Source organism: Nanorana parkeri, unplaced genomic scaffold (assembly GCF_000935625.1).
Source record: "Nanorana parkeri isolate BGI_ZX_2015 unplaced genomic scaffold, ASM93562v1 scaffold121, whole genome shotgun sequence".
NCBI classification, from domain to species: Eukaryota; Metazoa; Chordata; class Amphibia; order Anura; family Dicroglossidae; genus Nanorana; species Nanorana parkeri.
Genome location: NW_017306389.1, coordinates 2,046,857 through 2,073,545, shown reverse-complemented (window position 1 = coordinate 2,073,545; position 26,689 = coordinate 2,046,857). Strand labels below are relative to the sequence as shown.

The 26,689-nt window shown below is 44.3% G+C and overlaps 1 protein-coding gene across 1 annotated transcript in view; it reads right to left on the bottom strand.

The window, feature by feature from the left end:
• The window catches only part of PLCD1 (phospholipase C delta 1), a 95,063-nt gene that overhangs the window by 26,810 nt on the left and 41,564 nt on the right, over positions 1–26,689 (bottom strand). The window contains exon 2 of the mRNA XM_018553480.1: positions 18,942–19,106. Coding sequence (XP_018408982.1) covers positions 18,942–19,106 — 165 coding nt within the window. The remainder of the gene's footprint in view (positions 1–18,941; positions 19,107–26,689) is intronic.

Here is a 26,689-nt window from a genome sequence, read left to right as displayed (position 1 = left end):
TCTCGGTGAGGTGAAGTTGTGCAAACTTTAATCATCTAATCACATGCATGCAGAAAATCTGTTTTTGTTTAGAGCAGAACTCCAGGTATTAGCATTTCCACCATTCAGAGAAAGCCTTGTATTCTTTCATTGAACACCAGGCGTTTTCTGAATGGATGAGGGGTAGAGGAGGGGAAAAATGGACAAGGTATAGACCTTGACCTATCAGAGAATACAAGGGGTTTTTCTGAATGGTGGCGGTGTAAATAGAGTGACTCCCTGTGCAGATGCTGGTGGAGCTGCACCCAATCACTGTATGTAGTGCAGACTAGTACCTTTATTTTCAGCATCCACAGCGGCCCTCCAGGTATCACATATGGATACTTATATCAAGCCAAGCTGGACCAAAGTAGGTTTCAAAAAAATATAACATTCCCACTTCAGTTCAGGGCTTGCTGACAGAGAGAGAAGGCAGAGTGATTCTTTGATCAATGTGGCAATGCTAATTCATTGTTTAATCTGCAGGCTGGGTACAGGTTGGTGACCAAGCAGTGCCACATAACTGCAGCAGAGAATAGAGAAGTCAGTCACTGATCTGGCTGTGATGTCTGGCAGTGGTGTCACCACTGTATAAACAGAATAGGAAATCCATTGGCAGGTAAAACCGTTTATAATTGTTCTGTGCATATTTAGCTCTATGTCTAGAGTTGACCTTTAAACAATGGAATAAGTAGTACAGCCCAGCACATAAAGAGTGATAATGTATCAGCCTGTAACATTCAGAGGAAGTACATTTTCCAGGATTGGTCACTACTTGATACCTTCAACATCCTCTGTAAGAGGCACATTCCTATCCTGTCGGCAGAGTATGTTCCGTCTAGAGATTTGCCTGACAGGGAAAGGAGAGATTTATGTTCACTTTCCTAGCAGGAAAAACATTACAGAAAAAAGGATTATCGTGAAGAGTTACAACATGGACATTGGAAGGGAGGATAGCAGAGAAACACAGATGGAGACGCTGAGGAAAACCTTCCACAACCTGCAGGCAAGGATTATAGTGAACTCCTAAAGTTACCAGCAATTGTCCTTAAAGGACATTTCCACCTTTGTAAGTGTTTAGCATTGATTGTGGTAATGAAGAGGTGCAGTGATGATGTATATGTGTGTACATTTTCACGACTTACGCCTGCATTCCGCTCCAGTGCAATCTGCAAAAATAGTGCTTGCAGCATTTTTGCAGCTCGCACTGGACCGGAACGCAGGCACTAATGTGCCTGGGTTCTGGGTGCAGGCGATCGCCCTCCCGCCCCTGAATGCAGGTGTTTTTTCGTTGGTAGATCTCATTGAGCTCGTCATTTGAAAAGTGGATCTCCAGACGAAAAATTGTGGCCGCCCCTGTCCTAGATTGTCCACTTCTCCTGCCTTCTCCAAACTCTTCACCCTTTTGTGAATAACCCTGTTAGTGTAGAAATACAGGTTAAATGTCCCCCAGATCAGATCAAACAGATAGCTTGGTGTGTACACAACCTGTAGACACGGAGCAAGGGCAGAGCACACTTAGCTTGCTATACTTATATTTATTTAACAGCTGAATACAAAGTCCAGTCATAAATATGCTCCAGTCACCAGTATAAAAAAGGAGATATCTTTGATTTTCCACAGTGAACAACAAACACGCCTTCTATAGCTGTTCACTTTCCAACTGTTATGAAACTAAATATCCCAAAACTCCACGTCTGTATTAAAGGCTGGGCTGTAACTACCACGCAGAAGTTGTAGGCCTGAACCTGTAGCAGCTCAAGGGACATACACTTCAAAAGCAAGCTTGTTTTATTTGCCTTGTCTAGGCATCAGTGGATGCTTGTAGGTACATGCATAGTGCTCAGCCTTCAGCCTGGGGCTCACACAATCATCTTATTTGCTGCAAGCACCTGATTAGTTGTCTACATCAACAGTGGCCTCAAATGCAGAATCTGACGTTACCAAAGGGCCACACATAATATTCAATGAATTCAGCTACAGAAAGCTATCAGACTGTACTGGAACAGGAGACACAGCTATGTCGGCTCACCCTAAAATTCAGGGACTGATCATGTTTTATCCTTCTCACCCTGCGTGTACAAATCTCCCTTGAGAGGCTATGTTCACACCATGTCCAGACCAGATCTGGAGCAGATCTGCAAACGCAGTGCAGTGCATTTTTGCCACGTGTTTACCGCAATTTAGCCGCATTTTTTTTAGCTTAAAATGGGCTTTCAGGTGCGTTCCAGGGTGTTTGAATGCATTTTCTATGCATTTAAATGCGTTCCAGTGTGTTTTTTTGTTGTTGTCTGGACCAGAACGGACTGGGCGGTGTGAACAGAGTCTAGAAATACCATAGGGATACATTGGGATGCTTTTTTGGTCCATAAACAAACTGTTCTGATCTGGAAATGATCTGGACATGGTTTGAACAAGCCCCAGCACCTGGCTGACACGGATCTGAGGGGCTGACACAAGTCCAATATCAGCTTTCTTGTTAAAAGTGGAACTTCTCTTTACAAATCATGCTGGCTGGCAGTATTTTTTCTGTTACACAATAGTAGAAGTACAAGTAGAAGGAAATCGGTGGAGACAAGTAGAAGGAAAAGCCATCAAAGAGGAAATTATAATATGCATCAGTTCCAGATCACAGTGAGAAGTTTTGAAATGTAGCAGAAAGACCGCAACAGGCTTTTGGTTAAGTTTATTTTTTTGCACAACTCAGAAGTTTACAAACACTACAGATAATGCACATTTTATTTTATAACATTTTTAAATTACTTGTATAAAACTTTTATTTTGCAAATGAAACATTTATAAAATGGGTTCACCCATTATACTTTATTTGAAAAGTGTGCTGGACTTTCAAATAAAAAGCCCAGAACTGTCTGTGCGATTGGTGGCAGCCTGTATCCCTATCCACACACATTAGGGAATTGCAAGTCACAAATGCACATGAATAACTGAATGAAAGAAGTAGGGATGCACCGATACCAAGTACAGTACTCGGTACAAGTACAGATATTTTTCCAGCTCCAGGACTAGACTAGAGAAAAATTCAAAAGTTAGGAGGCGGCTGTCATTTGTAAGGAGCACACATTTTGTACATCTCTGTTTTAATGTATGATTTTGTTTTTATACACATGTAAAGGGGTGTGGACATTTTTGAAAAAACCTCTTGTCCAAGGGCTAAAGCGGGGGTCAAATCTACTTGTCCTTCATGACAATCTACTTGTCCCAATACAACAACAAAAGTTTTAAAAGTTTAAAACTAGGGATGCACCAATACCAGTTTTTGGGTGTCGAGTACCAATATTTTGCTTTCAGTACTCACCCGTTGGCATGGAGCAGGCTTCCCGGGCAATCAGGAAGCTAGGCAGCGGGTAATGAGATGCTACCCGGCTTCCTGACTGCCAGGGAAGCCGACTCCATGTTGTTCGGCCGGCTTGATTGTGAATGGCTGGGAGGCCTGCTCCATGCCAACGTAATGACCTGATTGGCCGGGAAGAAGGCTCGATGCTGATTGGCGGCCAATCGGCAAGGAGCTGGCTTCCCAGCCAATCACTTGACCACGCTGACCAATGAGTGCTTGCAATTTGCCAGTAAAATAAAAAATGCATAGGGCAGGAATGCGCTTGACAGTACGGGGTAAGGACTGTTTGCAGAAAGTTTATAGCTGGGGGGGTAGAAGAGATCGGGCAAGATTTGATCGGGTAATTCCATTTTCCCGTATTACCTGGGAAAGTGAACTTACCCTTTAATGCACATTGTGTGTGTGAGAGAGTTCTGCTGCCCAGGTACCACAATATGGCACACAGTGAAATGGCAGCAGGACTCAACACACACACACAATTTCCTATGCGTGTATTTATTTGTATGCAGATGGCAGGGGCAGCAGAGTTGGTTTTAATTGTTTTTTTTTACTTTGTCACTTATTTTTTATATATTTTATTAGATTTTACTTTTTTAGAACTTTAAAAAAAATGTTTGTTCCATTTTATTCCCATCACATGGTGTTAAAATCCTCTATGTGATAGTTTGGAGGTGACAGGTTCTCTTTATGGAACCTGCCCTCCAACACAGAACTGATGCTCTGTGCAGTTCCTGACAGCCGAGACAGGTGGCGCTGTGATCACAGCGCCACGGGTCTCAGTGATAACACAGAGCAGACGAAGAAAGGAAGTTCTTCGTCTGCTCTGCGGGCTGTGGGGGGGGGTGTGGTGCGGACAGGTTTGCCGATTCTCGCTTCATACAAGTGATCTGATTAGATCACTTGTATGAAAACGAGCGGCGGCTCCCACTGTACATTCAGCTCCGCTTGTCCGGAGCAGGGCTGAATGTATTAAAAAACTACTCGACCGGCGCCCGAAACTGCCTGTCCCGGGCGTCGGGCGATAGGAATTCCACACCCCTGCATATATATTAGGGTTGCACCGATACCATTTTTGCAAGTACAAGTACTGATACTTGCCCAAGTTCTTACAGATACAAGTACTGATACATTTTTGTTTATTGCCATGTGACATCAGTTTTTCTAAAACAATACAGACTAATGATTTCAGGGCAGTGGTGGAGAGCCAGAGCCCAGTCACAGCTGCAACCGCGGCAACCCTGGTAGTTCTCATGAAAATGCCAAGTATCGGCACTGGTATCTGAAAAGTATCGGTGCATCCCTAGAAAGAAGTCAACAGAAATTATTTTTTTTGTCATTTTCCTTTAAACAGACAATCTCATTTTATGTTTGGTTTTCCATGTAAGTGCATGTAAACCCAAAATCACATTTTCTGTGCGTTAGCCATCGTGCCTTACTCTATTCACATTTTCTGGCAAATGGTTCTTATGAATCGGATACAAAGTTTCTTACCTGGAGAAACTTGATTAATAAAAAAAGACAAGGCAGGAGAAACGTCAAGTGGTTAGCCACATACAAATATATCAATAAAGATAAAAATAAGGTTACAAAAGGAGTGGCAAAACTGAGCACACACTCAAGCATAACAAACACAATCTTGATGAGACATTCCCGCCTAACACCTTAAATTTTAATGCAAGAAAAACAGAAACAAACAAGAGACAAAAGGAGAACGTCTCCAACACACAGTAAAATTGCCATGACCAAACTACTAGAAAGAAAATTCTACATAAGCAATGAACTGACATAAAGAAAACAGACTAACAAAGACAAGAGGAGAGTGAAAAGCGAGAAAAGGGAGAAAAGCAAGGCCACGTGCATTACAGCATGGGAGATGCGTTACCCTGCATATGAACCGCAATACCATGCGTGGTACGGCTAAAAAAAAAAAAAGAAGAGCATGCACTACATTTGGCAATCTGTGTGATCTCATCTCTTCTACTATTCAGGTATTTTTCACAACATGACTAAGTCAGCCTCCAGCAAGCTGCAGCTTTTATTTAGAGCTTGCTATCTTGCCTGTAGATGGTACTAAATAAATATTCACATACAATAAATTTTATATTTCTCTGATTAAAAATAAATATTTGGAAATGGTAAATTTTATTCCCGAGACACGAATACAAAAACATTACACAATCACTTCAATAATGCGGCTCAGCATTAATCTGTACAGGAAACATATGCTGTCACACCCTCTCCCACATTTAGGAAGTAAACATATTTAAGTACCAGTCAATGAAATACTAAACCCAGACGGATTCTAATAACTGTATACATTGCAGATTTGTATCAGACGAGAACTACTAAAATCATTACCACTGAAGTACAGGGTATTACAATGCAGTCCTACCAGACGTGAACCAATGGAAAAGCCTCAAACATCTTTAAAACCTATAGAAAATACCCCACCTTCCCCAACGCCCAATAATAGAACTGTTAAAGTGTATGTAAAAACAAAAACATTTTTTTTTTTTTTAGTTTTGGATAGAGTAGGGAAGGGATAGACCCCCCGTTAGTTTGTTTACTACTGCCTGTATCCCTGCTAAAAAGATTTACCACTTTGTGTCCTGATGACTACTGTATCCGAGACAGATACAACATGTTTATTCCGAATGGCTCCCTGACACACCCAGCTGGCAAACATGCTTTGCTCCGAGCTGCCGAAAATGCTGCATGCATGATTCCTGGCCCATTGTGGAGCATTGGGCAAAACATTCAAAAGAATGACCTGCCTTAACACAATGCATGTTACAGCATGACACAATGTGCATGCAATCAACATACCACAGCCGACCAGGCTGGTGTGAATGGCCCCTCAGGCTCCACACGCAGTGGTTTGAAAAGCAAAACACGCACATTTGACATACGCGCGGATTCCGCATGTTTGCAGCTACTACTATGGCCGGAATGTGTAGTGTGGGGTAGGGTGTTGTGATGGAGGTGGAAAACCCATTCCATGAGCTTTGAATTATCCACTCTATGTATTATCTGATCCAATGGGATAAGGGGTGTTTTGCCAATGAAAGGCTATGGCCCATGCTACTCTCTCCCCAACGAGAACAGGGCTTTACTTATAGTGTTGGTCAGAGATAACTCTCTGACAGTAGTTATAATTTCAGTGACGGGCACTGGAGCGCAGGCAGCATTTCAGTGCCTGGCACCCCAATGCCACTCTGCTACCCTCTGGTGCCCAACAAGTGAAGGACCCAGCACACAGCGGGCTGTACACAGAAAGCCAGCGAGGTGCATGCGGCCCATGTGTTGGGCACCAGGGGTGTAGGCAGTACACAGAGTTTCATTCTCCAGACTCCGTAAATGACATAAGAATTTGCAGGAAAGAAAGTAATGTTATCTTTTTATGTAAAGGCAGAGACGGCTCACAAACAAGGCAGTCACCTGTCTGTCTTATTGTCAAGATTACTAAAGGGCAAACAGCATCTATTTAAAACTACAACGAGAGAGGACCAGAGGAACAGCTGCATGAAAAATGCTATTGTCTTCTGAATAATATTACAAAGAACAAATAGCTGATAGGAAAGTTAAACATACAAAATCCTAAATACCCTAAAGCAATCTATTATACATGGCATGATGAACTGCAGCATGACAGTGTCAGTGGAAGAATAAAAAAACAATTACAATGCAGTATTACTATTCCATAAATTAATCTCCCCTCACTAGTACAGTGTGGTATAAACATACAGAATGCGATAAAGCCGAACGTTTCATCACATCTCCCACCAATATGATAACACACAATTAAACACTAGCTGTAATAAAACAGAACGTACATTACATAAGCTGCATATAGACTGTATGCTATAATCAAGGGCTAATTTTCTGTTTATTAGTTCAACAATGGTCAAATCTTCCCATTTACAAGCACATGTATCTTGCATAGAGTACATCGCTGAAACTCTTAAATGCAATTTTTAAAATGTATGATTTTCTTAATATTGTTTATTATATTACATATTTAAGTTATGTTGTAATGTAGGCATTGTTCTAAACTCGCTCCCTCAATGGACTAAAATCTCACACTTAGTTTACTCATTTGTATTTAGACTGTAGTCTATCACAGGAGTGAGTTTGGAGCGGTGGCTACTTTACAACACACACAGGCTACTTTACACACAAAAAAAGTAGGCACCCTCCAGAAGGAAGGACAGTGTCACCACCAATTCAGAGATGATTTGAGGATCTACAGCCGAGTGATACACAAATAAGATACATTTTTGTTAATAGTTAAGTTACTTAAATGCATTTTTAAGATTTAACTCCTGAGTTTAGTGTCACTTTAAGTACCTGGAGGAAACAGTAAGGCCCCATTCACACTGAGCGATTTATCGCGCGGTAATTCCCGCGATATCGCGGCTATTTACAGCGCGATATCACTCTTCAATGCATGGCAATGGGGCTCTGTCCGTCGCTGTCGCGGGTCGTGCGTCGCTACAGCAGGACCCTTTTTGGAGCGGATTTTGCCGCGATTCTAGCTTGCTCAATGCAAGCATTTGCACGATGTCAAAATGCGCAAAATGCAAATCACGCGATTTGCGAATCGCTTAGTGTGAATGTGGCCTAACACATACAAACTTTAGTGAATGAGTGGAGTCAAGGGAGATTTGTACATCACGCAGGGTGAGAAGGATAAAACATGATCAGTCCCTGAATTTTAGGGTGAGCCGACATAGCTGTGTCTCCTGTTCCAGTACAGTCTGATAGCTTTCTGTAGCTGAATTCATTGAATATTATGTGTGGCCCTTTGGTAACGTCAGATTCTGCATTTGAGGCCACTGTTGATGTAGACAACTAATCAGGTGCTTGCAGCAAATAAGATGATTGTGTGAGCCCCAGGCTGAAGGCTGAGCACTATGCATGTACCTACAAGCATCCACTGATGCCTAGACAAGGCAAATAAAACAAGCTTGCTTTTGAAGTGTATGTCCCTTGAGCTGCTACAGGTTCAGGCCTACAACTTCTGCGTGGTACACAAGTAGCCACCCTCCAGAAGGACGGACAGTGTCAGCACCAATTCAGAGATGATTTGAGGAAATACAGCCCGAGTGATACACAAATAAGATAAGATACATGTATGTAATAGCGGAGGTACTTGATTGCATTTTTAAGATTTAACTACTGAGATTAGTGTCACTTTAAGACGGCACATTTGGTATATCAGCAAGAAAATGTCAGTTTCGTGCGTCATTATTAGTCATAGAGGGTAGGTAAAAAAGTACATCTGCTCTGCAAATGTGTTACAGTATATGTAAGAGTGCATCTCTCTCGGATTCAATACTACGAGTATGAGTGGTCACCTATGAAATTGCAGGAGAGGACGGAGACAGGGATTAAAAGGGAGTAAAAGCATAAGAATTTCTCAAAAAAATATTTTAACTGTTGGGAGTGAGGTTGTCCCACTAATGAAAGGTCAATTGTAAGTTAAAATTTGATTAGGAAGGAATATAAACAACTGAAAGAAAATCAAGACTGGATAATATAAAGTCTAACAAAATGTTTTTCAGATACACACAGTTATGATAAACTTCCTTACAGTGATCAATAGCTCTCATTATCTAGCAATGCACATGCAGCCACAGCAGATAATCAAAACCAGAAGAGGAATGCTCCCTTAACACAAGGAGTAGTGGTTTCCACCCAATACAATCATTGATTATGTCATGTTTGGAGACAGCCAGGGGTTATTAAACAGAGCTACGGGGGCACAGAAAAGTGCAGGATTATAACATGATATTGAACAATGCCAGGAAACCTGTCCTATCACACAGCTATCAGCTGATACAGTGTTTGTCTCCTTGTTGCAGACATTCATGTCTGTCTTCAAATTGGAAAAGCTTCGCTTTAAATGTGTGAGAAACCTGTGAAAGCTTGAACACCACCCTCAGATAACAGCAATTATCTGTGCAAACACAAACTGCAGGGCCTGGATGTCTGCTGGCTTGAAGCAGAGCTGTATGTAAATGTCCAAAAGAATAGGACTTAGATCAGATTTACAAGTATTATTATTATACAGGATTTATATAGGGCCACCAGTTTGCGCAGCGCTTTACAATATAAAAAAGGCCGGGTTCACACCTGGGCGTTTTTTCAACGCTAATCGAAGCGCTGAAAAACGCTCAGCAAGTGAAATCCCATAATTTCCTATGGGCATGGTTCCCACCTGGGCGTATTTCAGCGCGTGGAAACCCTACGCCCAAACAAGTACAGGAGCTTCTTTTGGGGCGTATTTCCGCGCTTATCCATTGGTATTCCCGAGTGCGGCTCAGGGTTAACAAAGCGGTAACCCCGAGCCACACTCAGGAATACAGCAAATACGGAAAAAAAAGAGAAAATAAAAAGGGGGAAAAAATCATACCGCCAAGGAGGTATAAAAACGAGAGTCGAACGCGCATTTCACTGAACTAAAAAACGTGCTAAAAACGAGCTGAAAAAACGCGCCGCTATAGTAATGCCCAGGTGTGAACCCAAAATCAGCAGTTGATTGCCCATTGATGAACCAAATAGAGGAGACACCTCCATCTCCAGTACCAGACACCTCCAAGACACTTGATCTGGCCATGCTCAGGTTCAGCACACAGGCTGTTAAAAATGCTTCCCCTTTTCTATGAAGAAAAGACAATTATCACTAAATGGTTGAAATGTTTTATATTAAAATCAGCTAGAAACATTCCAAGTGCATCAAAACAAAAGTACAAAGTCTTACAGTATGTTTTCTTTAGAAAACAGCCACAGTCTGTGAATAGAAAAGCATGTCACGTGCCAGCATTCTGTAGAGAATTACTTGAAGAACTAGAATAAAAGTACAGTTATCCTTTAAATTGTATTTCCTTTATTGAGTCTCATACAAACTGCACCTTCACGATAAAGGAGAATTATGAGGCAAGTGATTTTCATTCAGCCTCATAATCTGAGCCGGCCAGTGACAATGAAACTGTCACAGGTCGGCACAGTAGATCGGGAAGTGAGCAAACACATACCGTCGCTCACTCACTTCTCGATCAATCCGTGCAGAGAGTCGTGACTGTCACTCGCGGCTCCCTGCAGGGATTCCCCCCTCCCCTGTCCGATCCGCCAGAGCTGACTGGCTGGAACAGACGGGGGACGGGGCGGGCACATCTGGCGCTGCCTCTAAATAGGCAGAGCCAGCTGTCAATCCCGCAGCTGGGTGGATCTCGACAGCAATGTGGGGATCCGTCCCGCCTGCGGCGTCTCAGTATACCGCAAGCTGTCACTCGCGGTAATCTGAGCTTTGGGTCACGGGAGGACGCTAGTTTGTGTCCTCCTGTTTACCCTTAGGAGAACTATGGGGAAAAGCCCTAACCCCATACTTCTTTAAATCCACCGTAATGTGCAAGATCAGAACTTGACTTTCTGAGACAAAGTTGCCATTTGGTAATCAGCGGAGCACAGCAGGTAGGATAATGCTTGATTTCGGGAACTTGAATTGTTTTATGCATAAGTAAGCTCTCCCCCAGCACTCTGGAAGCTATTGTAAATTGCATGCATGCAATGGCAATTTTATAGTGAGAAAGTAAACAGAAGCTCATTATGAAGTGGCTTAGGGCCCATTCACGCCAAGCCCATGTGAGTAATGCTCCTACCATGTTACATTTGGAATGCACCCCAAACGCACCTCCCGGCCGTAATGCACTCGACTGCGCTGCAACAAGCAGTACTGCAATATCATACGTTTTAGTATGCTGGGGGGGAAAAGTAGCGCATGCTGGGAGATGCGTTTGGGGTGGCATTCAATATAATGCACAGAAGGTGTGTTGCATGGTATAGTGTGTTAATTGCACTGAACCACGAGATTAACACATGTACCTGGTGTGAACGGGCCCACAAGCAGTCATTTTCTGCCTTCTAAATAGGTTTCACTTCCAGAAAGCAAGAACTTTTTACAGCACCCTAATATCTTCAACTTCTCAACCTTACTGCTTGGGTGTAATATTTGATTCTGTTGCCTCATTAAATCTCATCTTCACATACTAATTACCTCCTTTCAAATCCAATTTATAAGCATTTCCATCATCTGCCTCACACCTAATACAACAAGAAGTTTAGCATATGTCTTCATTATTTATTGGCCTTTCACACCCTTCTGACCTACCCATGAACAGTCTGGCAAAAGCCCAACCTGATATCTACTACTTGAGTCATCCACCACTCTAACCGCTCCACTGGCTGCCAATTACACAGAACATTTTAACTTCGAGTGGATAGCCATTTCTGCAACCAAAATTGAGAAAACCTCCACTATATGTTTGTAAGGTCTTCCTTTATACACAGCATAATCAACAATAAATGAAAAAAATACAAAACGTTTTTTACCTTTTAGAGATCTCTATTTGGCAGGCCTTTGTAGGCTCTCAATGTCAGTAACAGCAAACTCCGACTGTCCCAATAGAAAGACTTAGGCCCAATTCACACTAAGCGACACTTACGCGGATCTGCGTGGCCGGGATAGCGCGACTGTTCGGGCAATGATCGCGCGACCTTCACCGTCGGGCTGCATGCAAAAATATAAAAAACGAGCGACATCCGCAGGAAAAAGGTCCCTGCACAAGCGACGCAAGACAGGTGACATGGAGCTGTAATAGAACAGCTCCATTGAAAATAATTGGATGGCGACTTCTCGCGGCAAATATGCGCGAAATCGCACGATTAAACGCCCAGTGTGAATGGGCATTAGGCCAGACTGAGCATCTCCTCATTAACATACAGTGGCCTCGGTTCTTTAACCCTCTGTTAGGACAGACTGTTCTGATTATCTAGTTTACAAGTGATAATGAAGTCTGCCAGCACAGTAGAGACGGGGTTAATTATTTAAACCAAAACTGATCCCAACCCGTCAGACAGTGAGAACTAAGCAAGACTTTTCAGTTCTGGGATTAGCAGAAAGAGCATCTAAAAAAAGGAAAGCTGCAACTTTTATTTGGTATGCTATGTGGTTGGGAACATGTAACAAATATAAAGTAGGTATTGTCCCCATTTGGTTGCAAAAAGGGGAAATACACTTTAAACCTACAACCCCCACCTTACTCATTTTCCGAAATGAACTGCAATCTCCATTCTGCACTAGGCCTTCTCTTCTCCTCCACCCTAGTTACATCTTACAGTTTCCCCAGCCTTCAAATACATCCATGGCATCCACTGCAATGCACTTCATCTAATCATTTCCACCAGCAGATAAGTCACCATTAATTTAAAAAACATAATCATTTCCCCTTCCTACCAACTATTCTAGATGATATGCTCGTATGGACAAACTCCTAGCTGTATTGTTTCTTATAAATGCCACATACACAACTGCCCTTACAGATTTGTTCTGTGTGTATTTCTCCTTTTTATTAGGATTATAAATTTTAGCATATACAGTTTATTTGCCATGGCACCAAGATTGCCTCTTGACTTCAGCTCAACTCCCAAATATAAAAGATCTTTCAGATTTGGCTACACACATAATTCAAGTGTCAGGGTGCCCATGAAACATAAAGGCCCACCATCTGAGGTTAAAGCAGTAATGGCATTTCAGGATGCCCTCCCGCAGTCTGTAATGGGCTGCCCAGTTGTTCAGTTGATAGGGAAATACCTTTTACTCATGACTCCACTGTGCAAACCTCAACAGGCACAAAACCTGGACTCAGCTAGTGGTTTGAATGAGTTTATATTGGGTCTCTGGTCTCCTTTCACAGAATACTGGTAGGATAACTGGCTTCAGCATAAAACGTAACCTACAATGCATGCGTTTGATTCTGTAGGATAGAGGTAGGAAATTAGATTGCAATCTTCTGTAAAAAGAGGATCTGAACTCTAAAAGCTTTGCCCAAAAAATGAAAGCGGGGGCAAGCACTTCTCACTAGTTTATTATTCATGAAACACTGCGCTAGGACTAGATATCTAAATAAGGAAGGGCCAGCAGCAACTATATTCGTGTGTATCTCTCTTATGGCAAGCAAGTTGCGCTTGGTCAGTGTGAATGTGAATTGTGACGTGATGTATACAGTATTTCGTCATTAGAGACAATCATGGTCTCTTCAAGTTAGATTGTAAGTTTCCTTCACTTCTCACTAGTATTTCCTATGGTCTCTGTAGAGCTGACTTTTTCCCAGTTATGGACTTATGCCTTGTTCTGCACAGAAACACTTGTTTCTCTAGGAGGATGTCCTTCTCGGTAGCGTCAGAGGGCTTTGCTTTCTAATCTCTGAGCTTCCCCCTTGATGACTGGTGATCTGATGGCTGCTGAGGGAATATTCAAGAAGCAGCAAGAAAAAAAATCAACCGAATGAATAAAGCAGAAGCAGGGAGATGCATGCAGTTCAGCTTTCTCTCCTGCAAGCAGCACTGCAGTGACATCACCAAATCTCACTCCAAATCTAGTAAGACTAGCGTAGTAGTCACAAGAACAGTGCCCTAGATGATCTCACACTGTAGATACATAGTTATGAAGCTAGAGACACAGGTGTGCCTAGGCATCCTCAAATATCACGACATGTACTTTTATTTTGAGGAATAATTCAGGGCAAGAAGGATCCGTTTTCAGGGTGCTTTTTAGGTCCTGTGAACATTTTCTAAATGTTCTCTAAGGCTGGGTTCACACTTAGGCGTATTGAATATGCACGTTTGTCGCACGTTTTTACCGCGATTCGCGGTTAAAAAACCGCGCGACAAACGCCCGTTTCCGAGGGCTACTTGGCTGTATCCCAATGGAAACGCGAGACCAAAACGCCCCAAAGAAGTACATGTACTTCTTTGGGCGTAGGCCGTTTTGTATCGGGTTCGGACGGGCGGAAATACGGCAAGGTGTGAACCAGACCCATTGAATACAATGGGATTGAGATGTTTGAGCGTTTTGTAGAGCGTTCGTCGAGCGTTGAACGCGCTACAAAACGTTCAGGTGTGAACCAGGCCTGACAGCAAATGTTCACTTTTTGAGATCAGGTCTACTTTAAAGCTACCTTGCCCCTGTAGGATACAGTAGCGATACCGGTGATCCCTGAAGCCACATCTGCTTTCGGGGGGTGAGAACTTGTGAATTAAGGATTTTCAGAACCATGGGCATCAGGAAACCTGAGAAATTATTGAATTCTTTTACAGGTAATAAGGGGTTTAACTACAATTTTGTGCAATAGGATCCCTTTAGGAACAGAACAGTGAAAGCCTCGGTGGTATATGTTACATTTATATAAGTGAAAAAAAGACACACTGACAATGTATAGGTGTGCATTTAGCCACAGAAAAGCATTACATGCTGCCAAATGTGCAAGAAATGTGCTCCAAACACATCTAGACGCACATATTTGTACGCCTATGTGTATGAGGCCTCAGATGCAATACATTGTTATGCTTTATGGTAATTCATTAAAAAGGGTTCGCACACATTCTGCATGGAGATTTCCAACTGTATTAGGTGTACACAGCAAAAACTGAACACAGAAAGAGGCCACAGAATAATTTGTCATTTGTCACACTACCTCACTCACCCATATCACTTGGGTGTAGCTTTGATTTAATATACATACATGAGTGAACTCAATGGGAATCTGCCAGTATTATGTGAGGCTTTTTTATCCTAACAAAACATAATTTAATAGGAAATTGCTCCTCTAGTTTAGTGTTATTCCTGTTTCACACAATAAGAACATTTGAGAATGTCAATGAGGAAAACAACAAGTCTAATGGCTCGTTCACACCATCCAGTGCATTCATATCACAGTTCCGTGACATGAATTGCATAATCAAAGCCTCCCCGCGTTCTGGGGCGGGAGGGGGTGTGGCGGTACCATTCATTTCAATGGCACCGCAAACAAGCCTCCCGCTTGCAATGAGATCGCCCACACCTGCGTTTCCAGTGCAATGCGTTCTGCAATATCAAAAAAATTGTGATCGCACCGCACTAGAATGCAGGGCATTGCTGTACCATGCGTTCCAGTGTGTACAATTGCACTGCAGGCAGGAGGTGCGTCTACGGTGCCACTGAAATGAATGGCGGCGCAAGCCCCCTCCCGCCCCATTGTGAGCGGGGCCTTTTCCAGATTACATCCAATGATTTTACTTAAAGTAGTATTATGGTCTGGGCATTTTTTACCTTAATGCTTTCTCTGCATTAGGGTAAAAACGGCCCAGTACCTTTTTTTTCTCCCCCCATACCCCCTACACTTACCTGTCAGCTACGCTCGTCCCCGCCGCCGGTGCAGAAGCGATCCTCCGTTCCCAAACTTCCTGGTTGCTGGGGGAGGATACTGATGGCAAAAAGAAGCCATAGCCATCAATCTGTTGGGCTGAGAGGGGCGTGGTCTGCCACAGGGCTGTGTGTGTCTATGGACACACACAGCCACCAGCGCCTCTATTAGCTGAAGGAGGCACCCATGCAGGGGGAAGACCGCTGCGGGGACCCACTAGAAAACGAGGAATTAAACATTTTTTAAAGAAAAACAGCAACAGCCTCAATCAAAAGTGGGTTTCCTTGTAGGAAATACAGGTGAAACTCGATTATGAATCTGCAAAAAGTATTTAATGTGACTAAACGACACCCCCTGTAGAGAAGGCTGCTGAAAGAACAGATACACCTAAGGAATCCTCCGTGCCAAAACGAACATCGATCTTATAATGCCGGAGAAAAGTGTTCGGAGTGCTCCAACTGGCTGCTTTGCAAATGGCATCGACTGGCACTCTTGCATAACTGGCCCATGAGGCCGCCATACCTCTCGTGGAATGAGCCTTCACAGCGTTTGGAGGGGAAAGACCCGCTTTCGTGTATGCCAAGGATATCGCCTTTATAATCCATCTTGACAGAACTCTAGGAGGCGCCGCCAGGCCCTTCTTCACGCCCGTGGGCAAAACAAACAAGTTATCCACTTTGCGGAACTCCGCAGTCCTCTCTAGGTATAAGGAGAGACTGTGAACCAAGTCCAATTTACTGTACTCCAACTCCTCTTCAGGAAGCTGTGAAGAATTGAACGATAAAAACTCTATTTCCCAGTTGTTGTGGAAACTGGACGCCACCTTAGGTAGAAAGGATGGCATAGGCCTCAACAGGATTCTATTTGGAAGAAGCAAGAGGAATGGTTCCCTGATTGACAGGGCATGAAGTTCTGATACCCTTCTGGCAGAAGCGATTGCTAGCAAAAAGATGGTGCGTAAAGTTAGATGCCACATGGAAGAAGACTGCACTGGATCAAACGGACACTGCAACAACGCCTTCAGGACTAACGTAAGATCCCATTTCGGGAACAGTGCCCGTTTAGGAGGCCGGATCTTGGCCACTCCCTTCATGAATTGGAGGATGAGAGCCTGTGAGGCCCACCTGGTGCCCGTGAGAGATGCCAGAGCCGACAGATGCACTCTCAAGGTATTGTAACTTAATCCTAAGTCCAACCCCCGTTGGAGGAACTCTAAGATCTTGCCCACCGAAGCGTCGAGGGGATCAAATCGCCTCTCCGTTGCAAACGCCTGAAATCTGGCCCACACCCGGGAATACACCGCATTCGTGGCTGGCTTCCTCGCCTGCAACAGCGTCTGGATGACCGACTCCGAGATGTCCAGACCTTCTAAACGGCCCCGTTCAGTAGCCAGGCCATGAGCCGCAAACGTCTCAGATTTGGATGCCTGAACCCTGCCTGCTCCAACAGATCCTGCTTCATGGGCAACTCCATCGGGTCTGTCACCTTCAATTGCCACAACAGTGGAAACCACGGCCTCCTCGGCCAGTAGGGCAGGATCGCAATTGCCCGCACCCCCTCCATGCGGACCTTCAGAAGAACCTTGAGAATCATGCAGAACGGAGGGAACACGTACACTAGACCGTAATTCCATTGCTGACTGAGGGCATCCTGCGCCAGAGCTGCCGGGTCGTAAAACCGCGAGAAGAAGTTTGGGACTCTTGCATTTGAGGCTGTTGCCATCAGATCGATCTCCGGAACTCCCCACCGATGAAATACTTGAATCAGATAAGATCCCTTCATCGACCATTCGTTGTGGTCTGCAAAGTCTCGACTCAGGCTGTCTGCTTCGAGATTGTCTATCCCCGGAAGATAACATGCCGTCAGGTCGTGCAAATTTAATTCTGCCCACCTGAATATCTGAACCGCTATCTGAAGGAGAGGAAGACTCCTCGTCCCCCCTTGCTTCAGAACGTAGGCTACTGCCGACTTGTTGTCTGAGAAGACTTTTACTGCCGACCCTCGGATTAGAGGACACAACGCCTTCAAAGCTTCCCGAACTGCTTCCAGTTCCAACACGTTTGAACTCTCCGGAACTTGACCCAGCCAACGAGCTTGCACCCGGTGCCCCATACACACCGCCCCCCAGCCCTTTGCGCTGGCATCGGTGGTGACGGGTATGTACTGGATCGTCTCCAGGGACTTGCCCAGAGTGAGATTCGGTTCCGCCGTCCACCATTCCAGTGATTTGCGAACGAACTCCGGCAGATGAATCCGTTGAATAAGGCACGAGCGATCCCACTGTTGGAGAAAATTGAATTGGAACAGTCGCCTGCGCCATCTTGCCCAAGGCACCACTGGAATTGTGGAAGAGAGGAGACCCAGAAAGCTCATGCATTGTCGTGCCGAAGGACCTGGTGTCCGCATCATCGCTGCAGCCCTGCCCTGGACCGTCCTCACTTTCTTGAGGGGCAGGAAGACCTTGGCCTGGTCTGTGTCGAATACAACCCCCAGATACTCCAATCGCCTGGACGGCCTCAAAGAGCTCTTCTGATCGTTCACCAGCCAACCGAAAGACCTCAAAGACCTCAGAACTTGATCCCGATGAAGAATCGCTTGAGACCTGGAATTGGCTAAGACCAATAGATCGTCCAGGTAGTGGTACACTTGAATTCCCCAAGTGCGTAATATGGCCACCTGGGCCGACAGCAGTTTTGAGAAGGTCCTTGGAGCTGTGCAGAGGCCGAAAGGAAGGTGAAAAACTGGTATCGGCGCATCCCTAATATATATATATATATATATATATATAAAAAAGGCTTTAATATCACTTTAAAAATGTCAAGCCAAATTTGTTTTTTTATTTGTGGATAGAGTGGGGGAGGGTTAGAACCTCTGTCAGGTTATTACTGCTATCTGGGGCTCCTGTAGAGAGATAAACCATCCCCTCCAGACAGGAACTCCAACAGTGACACATACAGAAATAAAAATGCTTTTCTTTGGTACATAAGGGGCAGGCAGAACCCCCTGTCGGATTTTAATTTCAGTCTGTGACCCTGTTGCAGAACTCCTCTCACTTCCTGTCTGGTAAAACCATGCTCCACAGAACAGGGAATGAGAGGAAATGTCTGTAATGGAGCCCCAGATAACAGTAGCGATCCAACAGGAGTACTGATCCTTCCATTCCCTTTTTAAAACTAAAAAAAACAAACATATTTTGGCCTGACAAACACTGTAAGTAGTAAGAAACAATCTTTTTCAGTCCCTGCAAAAGAAAAAAAGGTCACATGACTATATTTTTGTTACTCCAGCTTTAAATTCAATATAAATGTCCTTTATCATCTACTCACATGTTTGGGACTCAGGTGACTTTAAGATCTTTTTTGAGTCATGCCAGACAGTCTTGCAGTCCTCTTGCAACTTGTAAAACCTTGACTTTTGCCATGATGCAGACTTGACTTTGGACAGTGGACTTCCCACCAAAATAAACTTCAAATCCTCGTCATCTTGTAAACCTGTAGAGATTGCAAATGTCAGATAGGACATAGAAAATCCAAACTAAATACAGAATTCAAAAGAAGGTTATCCAAAACAAGGCAGAAAAAGTCCCACCAGATCCCGCAAAACGTGGCAATGCAATTATATGTTGAGAGATTTAATAGTCCTAACTGTATTCAAATAACATCCCATTATTAAGAGGAGTGACACAGCTACAATGTTTGATGGTATTATGTACACTTAGGTCAGGCAGTTAAAAATTCAGACACAGCAATTAAAATGAAATGAGGATGCATATACGGTAGCAATAGATTTACAGCATATATACGGCTGCACAATTATAGTAATGTAGCTGCAATGCAATTGGATGAAATTGCCCTTTCAAGTGTTATTCAGAACCTCGCACAAGCCCAGACATGAATGGTTTATTTAAGGTGTTCTCCTGGTCAAGTATTGGAATGTAGATTAGCCATGTATACACCATCTCTCGTTTATGTACACTCAATAGGAACAGGCTGAAGCCATCCTTGGACACCACATGATCTATGGGATTCCTCAAGCTAAAGACTACTTATTTGTCACAAATAAGACCCTGCTACATTTCCAGACTGTTGGGGGGGATTCATAAATGAAAAATCACAACAAATCAATATTGCATATAGCAGGGCTGGACAAATCCCAAGAGCCAGATAGCCAATGCTCCTTAAAAATGAGAGCTGGCTCTAGCTCTAGTTTTAGGTTCTCTCTAGTTGTTGTCAATGGAGCTAGCTCCTAAAAAATCCTGCTGGCTCCTGGATTGGAAAGACTGCTTCCTGAATTCCATATTAGTTTGTCCACACCAGGCATATAGCCATCAGCTTCTTCCTGAATTCCATATTAGTTTGTCCACACCAGGCATATAGCCTTCAGCTTCTTCCTGAATTCCATATTAGTTTGTCCACACCAGGCATATAGCCATCAGCTTCTTCCTGAATTCCATATTAGTTTGTCCACACCTGGCATATAGCCTTCGGCTTCTCCCTTTTTACTTTTGTAGAATAAAAAACTTTAAAATGCAGTGCGGTGGCCTAAACTGGCCATTCACTGCTCCAATTTTAGCCACGTTCTGCTAACTAGGCCGAAATTTGACAAATCTTGGCCTGACCACGTCTGCAGTCAACTGTTCCAGTATTCTGACCAGGGCCGGCCTTAGGGGTGTGCGAGCCGTGCTGTCAGGTGGCCGAGCGGGGAGGAGATCGGAGCCGCTGTCATCCTGAAACTGGCAGGATGACAGCGGCTCTGGGCGTGGCTGAGCGGAGGATCGGTAAATATCAGTGATATTTACCGATCCTCCGCTCAGCCACGCACAGAGCCGCGGTCATCCTGAAACTGGCAGGATGACAGCGGCTCTGGGCGTGGCTGAGCGGAGGATCGGTAAATATCAGTGATATTTACCGATCCTCCGCTCAGCCACGCACAGAGCCGCGGTCATCCTGAAACTGGCAGGATGACAGCGGCTCTGGGCGTGGCTGAGCGGAGGATCGGTAAATATCAGTGATATTTACCGATCCTCCGCTCAGCCACGCACAGAGCCGCGGTCATCCTGAAACTGGCAGGATGACAGCGGCTCTGGGCGTGGCTGAGCGGAGGATCGGTAAATATCAGTGATATTTACCGATCCTCCGCTCAGCCACGCACAGAGCCGCGGTCATCCTGAAACTGGCAGGATGACAGCGGCTCTGGGCGTGGCTGAGCGGAGGATCGGTAAATATCAGTGATATTTACCGATCCTCCGCTCAGCCACGCACAGAGCCGCGGTCATCCTGAAACTGGCAGGATGACAGCGGCTCTGGGCGTGGCTGAGCGGAGGATCGGTAAATATCAGTGATATTTACCGATCCTCCGCTCAGCCACGCACAGAGCCGCGGTCATCCTGAAACTGGCAGGATGACAGCGGCTCTGGGCGTGGCTGAGCGGAGGATCGGTAAATATCAGTGATATTTACCGATCCTCCGCTCAGCCACGCACAGAGCCGCGGTCATCCTGAAACTGGCAGGATGACAGCGGCTCTGGGCGTGGCTGAGCGGAGGATCGGTAAATATCAGTGATATTTACCGATCCTCCGCTCAGCCACGCACAGAGCCGCGGTCATCCTGAAACTGGCAGGATGACAGCGGCTCTGGGCGTGGCTGAGCGGAGGATCGGTAAATATCAGTGATATTTACCGATCCTCCGCTCAGCCACGCACAGAGCCGCGGTCATCCTGAAACTGGCAGGATGACAGCGGCTCTGGGCGTGGCTGAGCGGAGGATCGGTAAATATCAGTGATATTTACCGATCCTCCGCTCAGCCACGCACAGAGCCGCGGTCATCCTGAAACTGGCAGGATGACAGCGGCTCTGGGCGTGGCTGAGCGGAGGATCGGTAAATATCAGTGATATTTACCGATCCTCCGCTCAGCCACGCACAGAGCCGCGGTCATCCTGAAACTGGCAGGATGACAGCGGCTCCGATCTCCTCCCCGCTCGGCCACCTGACAGCACGGCTCGCACACCCCTAAGGCCGGCCCTGATTCTGACAATGGCTGCTGTGAAACTACAACAGCCTGGCAGGGTCCCCTTTTCCCGCTGTTTAGCGTGGCTGAGGGAATCAAACATTTCTGCTCGGTCAGCCCATGGAGCCAAGCAAGAAAAAAACATTGAATGTTCAGGTTTAGCAGATAGCACTTCTTTCTTCAGTTCAAATCTTGGTCAGAACACTATATGCATGAATGTTCTCACTGTGCTTGCATTGGTTTTCTCTCACACATCAAAACATGCTGATAGGTTAATTGGAACCTATATAAAATTGGACCTAGAATGTGTATGCATGCATGTGAAGCTCTATATAAATAAAGTTGACAAAGATTTTCTTTCAGGCACCATCTCATGTATTATAAGCTTGTAATATACTGTATCTAGATACATATACACACACATATATCTATATATACAGTATAAGAAAGGTATCATCTTTTTTTTTTTTTTTAAAGTTTCAGAAAAAAAAAAGTTGGAAAGGGTTAAAACCCCATCAGTTTTTTTTATTGCTGCTTGTGCCCTCACTGGGGAGATTCACCATTTTAAAGTTGTCGCAGGAATGCGAGATAAAAAGGGAATTCATCCAATTGGGACACCTGCTTCACTGACTCCCTTTGGAGAGATTTCCTCCTACTTGGGCTACAAAATGAAGCTCCCCCCAACAGGGCACACAAAAAATTAACTGACAGGGTTTAACTGTACCCCGCTTTATTCAAAGGAAACAATGCTTTACTTTCCATATATTTTAAGAGCTAAATTTACAACTTGTCCTTGTGGTTGGAAAAAAATGTGTTATTCTGAGATGAAATGCGTGGGAATATCTACACAGTCATTCCTTGGTACAATGGAAAATCTTTTACTTAGCCATAACTATAAAAAACACACAATTTACAGTTTTGCAATAGCAAATAAGAAGATGGTTTTGAGAAGCTGTCTATCATGTTCAGTGCCTGAGTATTTACCCATCAGCTCTATTATACATATCATTGCCCCAAAAGCCACTCGAAGACTGTTGTCTTTTTCACATCCTTATGGACGGATTAGTGCTTTTTATTTATACTTACCAGCGTTCACCTCCACTTACTAAATGACTCAAAGGCTGAAAACAAGTTTGGGACCCCGTCACACACTAGTAATCTTATTTCTGGTGATACAACGGAACTACCCTTTAGGGGCCCATGCTTTTTTTTTTGTCAGCTGAAATAAAATCCCAACTGAAGTCTCACCCCTTTTACCCCTTTATAGTAAAGCGCAGTGCAAACTGTTGGCGCTATATAAATCCCGAACAACAGTACTGTACACCCACGTGTTTTGATTTTTGTCAAATTTTTGTTTGAAAATGCCTTAAATGAGCCGTCAGCAACTTGACCGACTGGAGTTAAAGGCACAGAAAAAGCAAGTATTTTTAATGCCTAAATTGCAGTGTTTTTGTTTTCCATAAATGATTTTTTATTGACTTGCAATGTACCTCTGAACTTGCTAGAAAATTTGAATACGCCAAGAAAGTAAATTCTATAACACAACCCCCTCCCCCCTTAAGGTGGCCATACACCTTACGATTATCGAACGATGATTGAACCGTCGTACGATTGTCATATGGCGGCCCCATTAGGCCCCGATTATCGCAAGGTTCAATTAGCCGTAATTTAAGAAAAGCACCTGGACGAATTGCGGTAATCAACCGCACGTAATTTCGTTTGCGCATGAGCAGTGTAGATGGTACGATTTTTGACATACGGAAACGCCACCAACCTTGCAATAATCGTACGATCTACCAACGTTTTCAAACATGCTTGACCGTCAAAAGTCGTACGATTGTACAGTATTTGCGGTTGCACACTGCCCATACACCTTGCGAGTGTCGGACGAAAAAGCAATCGCATACGATTATCGTACGATAATCGTAAGGTGTATGGGCACCTTTACACATCATAGTCCTCTTCCGGGAGTGTCCAATTAATCATTAGTAGAGAATGTTCCTTGAGTGACAGCTCTGAGGCTACGTTCACATTGAGCGGTTTGCAGATCGCGCGTTTGTCGCGCGATTTGCATATTGCGCAAGCTTGAATCGCGGCTAAATCCGCTCCAAAAAGGGTCCTGCTGTAGCGACACACGACCCGCGACAGCAGGACCCTTTGCCCCATTGCCAAGCTTTGGAGCGCGATATCGCGCGGTAAATTGCTGCGATATCGCAGGAATTACTGCACGATAAATCGCTCAATGTGAACAGGGCCTAAGTCTGCTGGGGCTGCTGACATCACATCCAAGATGGCGGTGACCAGCAGCAGTCTCGGAGCTTCTGGATGTCTACGTAAGGGAAGCTTTTACAGGTAAATAACATGGATGAAATGTGTTAAATGCAAATCTTATGAAAAGATCATTATTGAAATAAATGGTCTGGCAGTGGGTTCTCTTAAAAATACCTTTTTTTCACACTCAGATTAAATGGCGCTTCCTTTTATCACACTCCTGAGTTGCAAAAAACACTGGACTATACAGAAGTGGCCTTTTATAAGCCCTGATCTTGATTCTATGGATGTTACATTGCTCAGATGTTGAGTTGTAGCTCAGAGGGCAGGCTCTGTGAGAGCCGTGACATAAGAAGTGCAAACTGTGTCACTGCATGGAGTACATCCTATGGCCATCTTCAAAAAGTTGAAAAAACTTCTAGATTGATATGGTTATTAGGAGTGGGATAGCATTTATATATAGTATATAGAAATACAGACTTCGTTTTTAACCATAGATACCCTTTAAACAAAGGAGTAATCAATGATTCATGCCAGTTTCAAGTTATTTTAAAAAACATTGTTGGGGGGGGGGGGATTTCGTGAAAGCATACCAAAAAAATGTGTCCAGGTTTTGTACAAATATATATGTTGATTAGAACACTTTGCCTGTTACCTGCACAGAAAGAGTTACTGCATGCAACTCTATGATTGTTGCACTGAATAGAAGTTCAACTTCTGGCACATTTGTCAACCGCACCCTCCTTATATGCACGACATCCTGACGTGAGTAACTATGAAGCACACTCCGTTTTTATTTCCAGTTCTAGGTAGGTCAGCTGTATACAACTTATACAAGGGACGGCAGGGTTGGGTCTGGCCACACATTGTTCCACATGAAGGGCTCTGCATCTGCTGCGCTGGAGATCTCATTACAGGGCACACTGAAGATGACGGCTCTGTAATGTATAACCGGGTACAAATATAGGAAATCTGTTCATAATTATGATCTACAAATCCTGAAGCTACTTTGTTCTTCTTTCTGTCCTCCGTGTTCATGCAGCTTTATTTGTTATTTGAGCTTTTACAGTAGAACCACTTTCTGTAACTATCAGTTGCCTCAGGGTTACTAAGGTGACTGATATTTACAGAATGTGGTTCTACTGTAAAAGCTCAAATAACAAATCAAGCTGCATGAACACGGAGGACAGAAAGAAGAACAAAGTAGCTTCAGGATTTGTAGATCATAATTATTTCACAGGATTTCATAATATTTCTAGTAAAGCTGAACTCCTGGAAAAAAAACTAAATAGATGAAATCCAGATATGGGATCTGTATCATATGCCAAATGATTTGTACTTCTGTCCATTTAGTTCTGATATTTTACACAGTTCTGACATGGCACAGCTCTGCCTGGCATAGCAGGAGACCTGATTTTTCTCTGCTGCAGTAAAGTGGCACTTACTGGTCTTGTCCCGCCCTCAGCTCTAGATTATTCAGTGGAAGGCGAAACAGTGGACTGATGAACTCCTCTCTCCGTCATTCTGCTCTCTCCTCCAAACAGCTTGTTCTTTGTCAACAAATCTGCATGCATCACACCTGACTCCCTGCCCTGTCCAGCGGATTGCAACAGGTTAAATTCAAGTACCTATACTGCTTGGAGGGATGCTCAGATAACGATAAGCACCAATACAGATACTACGGTAGTATCTGTGCCGATATCGAGTATTTCGGCGAGTACTCGTACTTTTCCAAATGCTCCTATACATACCTCCGATACTGGAACTTCCGGTCAGAGGGATATCTCCCTCTGATCGCAAATGCCGAGGGAGCATGGAACCGACTTCTTTTCCAATCAGGAAGCCTGGTGGTGAATTATGACCCGCCTCCCTGATTGCCTAGGAAGCCGGCTTCCTAACCAATCAGGAAACCGGGCAGCACGTAATGACCCACCTCCCAGCTTCCCGATTGGTCAGGAAGCCAGGCTGCCTAGGAACAAGTGAAGTTGACTTCCTAGCCAATCAGGAAGCCGGGTCACGACATGTCGTCCGGCTTCCCGATTGGCTAGGAAGCCAATCAGGGCTTCCTGGACGGCACCTCATTACTCGCCGCCCTGCTTCCCGATTGATCAGGAAGCCAGGCAGCTTCAGCATGTGAAGTGGGTGTTCTTTCGCTAGAAAGCTGGCTTCACAGGCAATCGGGAAGCCGGGCAACAGGGCATGATCCGCTGCCCGACTTCCTGATATTCTGGGAACACGGCACCGGTACTCGACATCAGCAAGTACCGGGGGGGGGGGACAAAAAAGTATCAGTACTCGATACCGAAAAAACGGTATTGGTGCATCCCTTCCTGCTTGGATTTAAAAAAAATAAATGTATTAATGAATACAGAGCTGCATTATATTGCATCTTTTATATGCCTAAAGGTTAGCTTTAAAATCATTTACACAGTGTTAAGATGAAAAAAAGTTCTTTAAAGCTGGTATACACGGTAATATTTTCTTTGTTCAACCTGCGGGCTGAATGAAGAAAATATAACAAGATTCCTCCATCAATGCTTACGAACGTTGATCGAGGAATCTCCTGCTGTCTTTACTGTATTCTGATGGAGGCCGCCGCCAGCTGTCAGAATACCTGAACAAAGCCGCAGCTCACTGGCTGCTGGCTCTGTTTGATCTAAGAATTTCTGGCCACCTCCATCGATCAGCTGATTGAAGGATGCTGGCCCAAAGGGTGCCAACAGCAGCACCCACTGTGCAAATTTTGTCTGGTTCCTGGGGGGGGGGGGGGAAACAACCCTAAATTCCCACACGTTT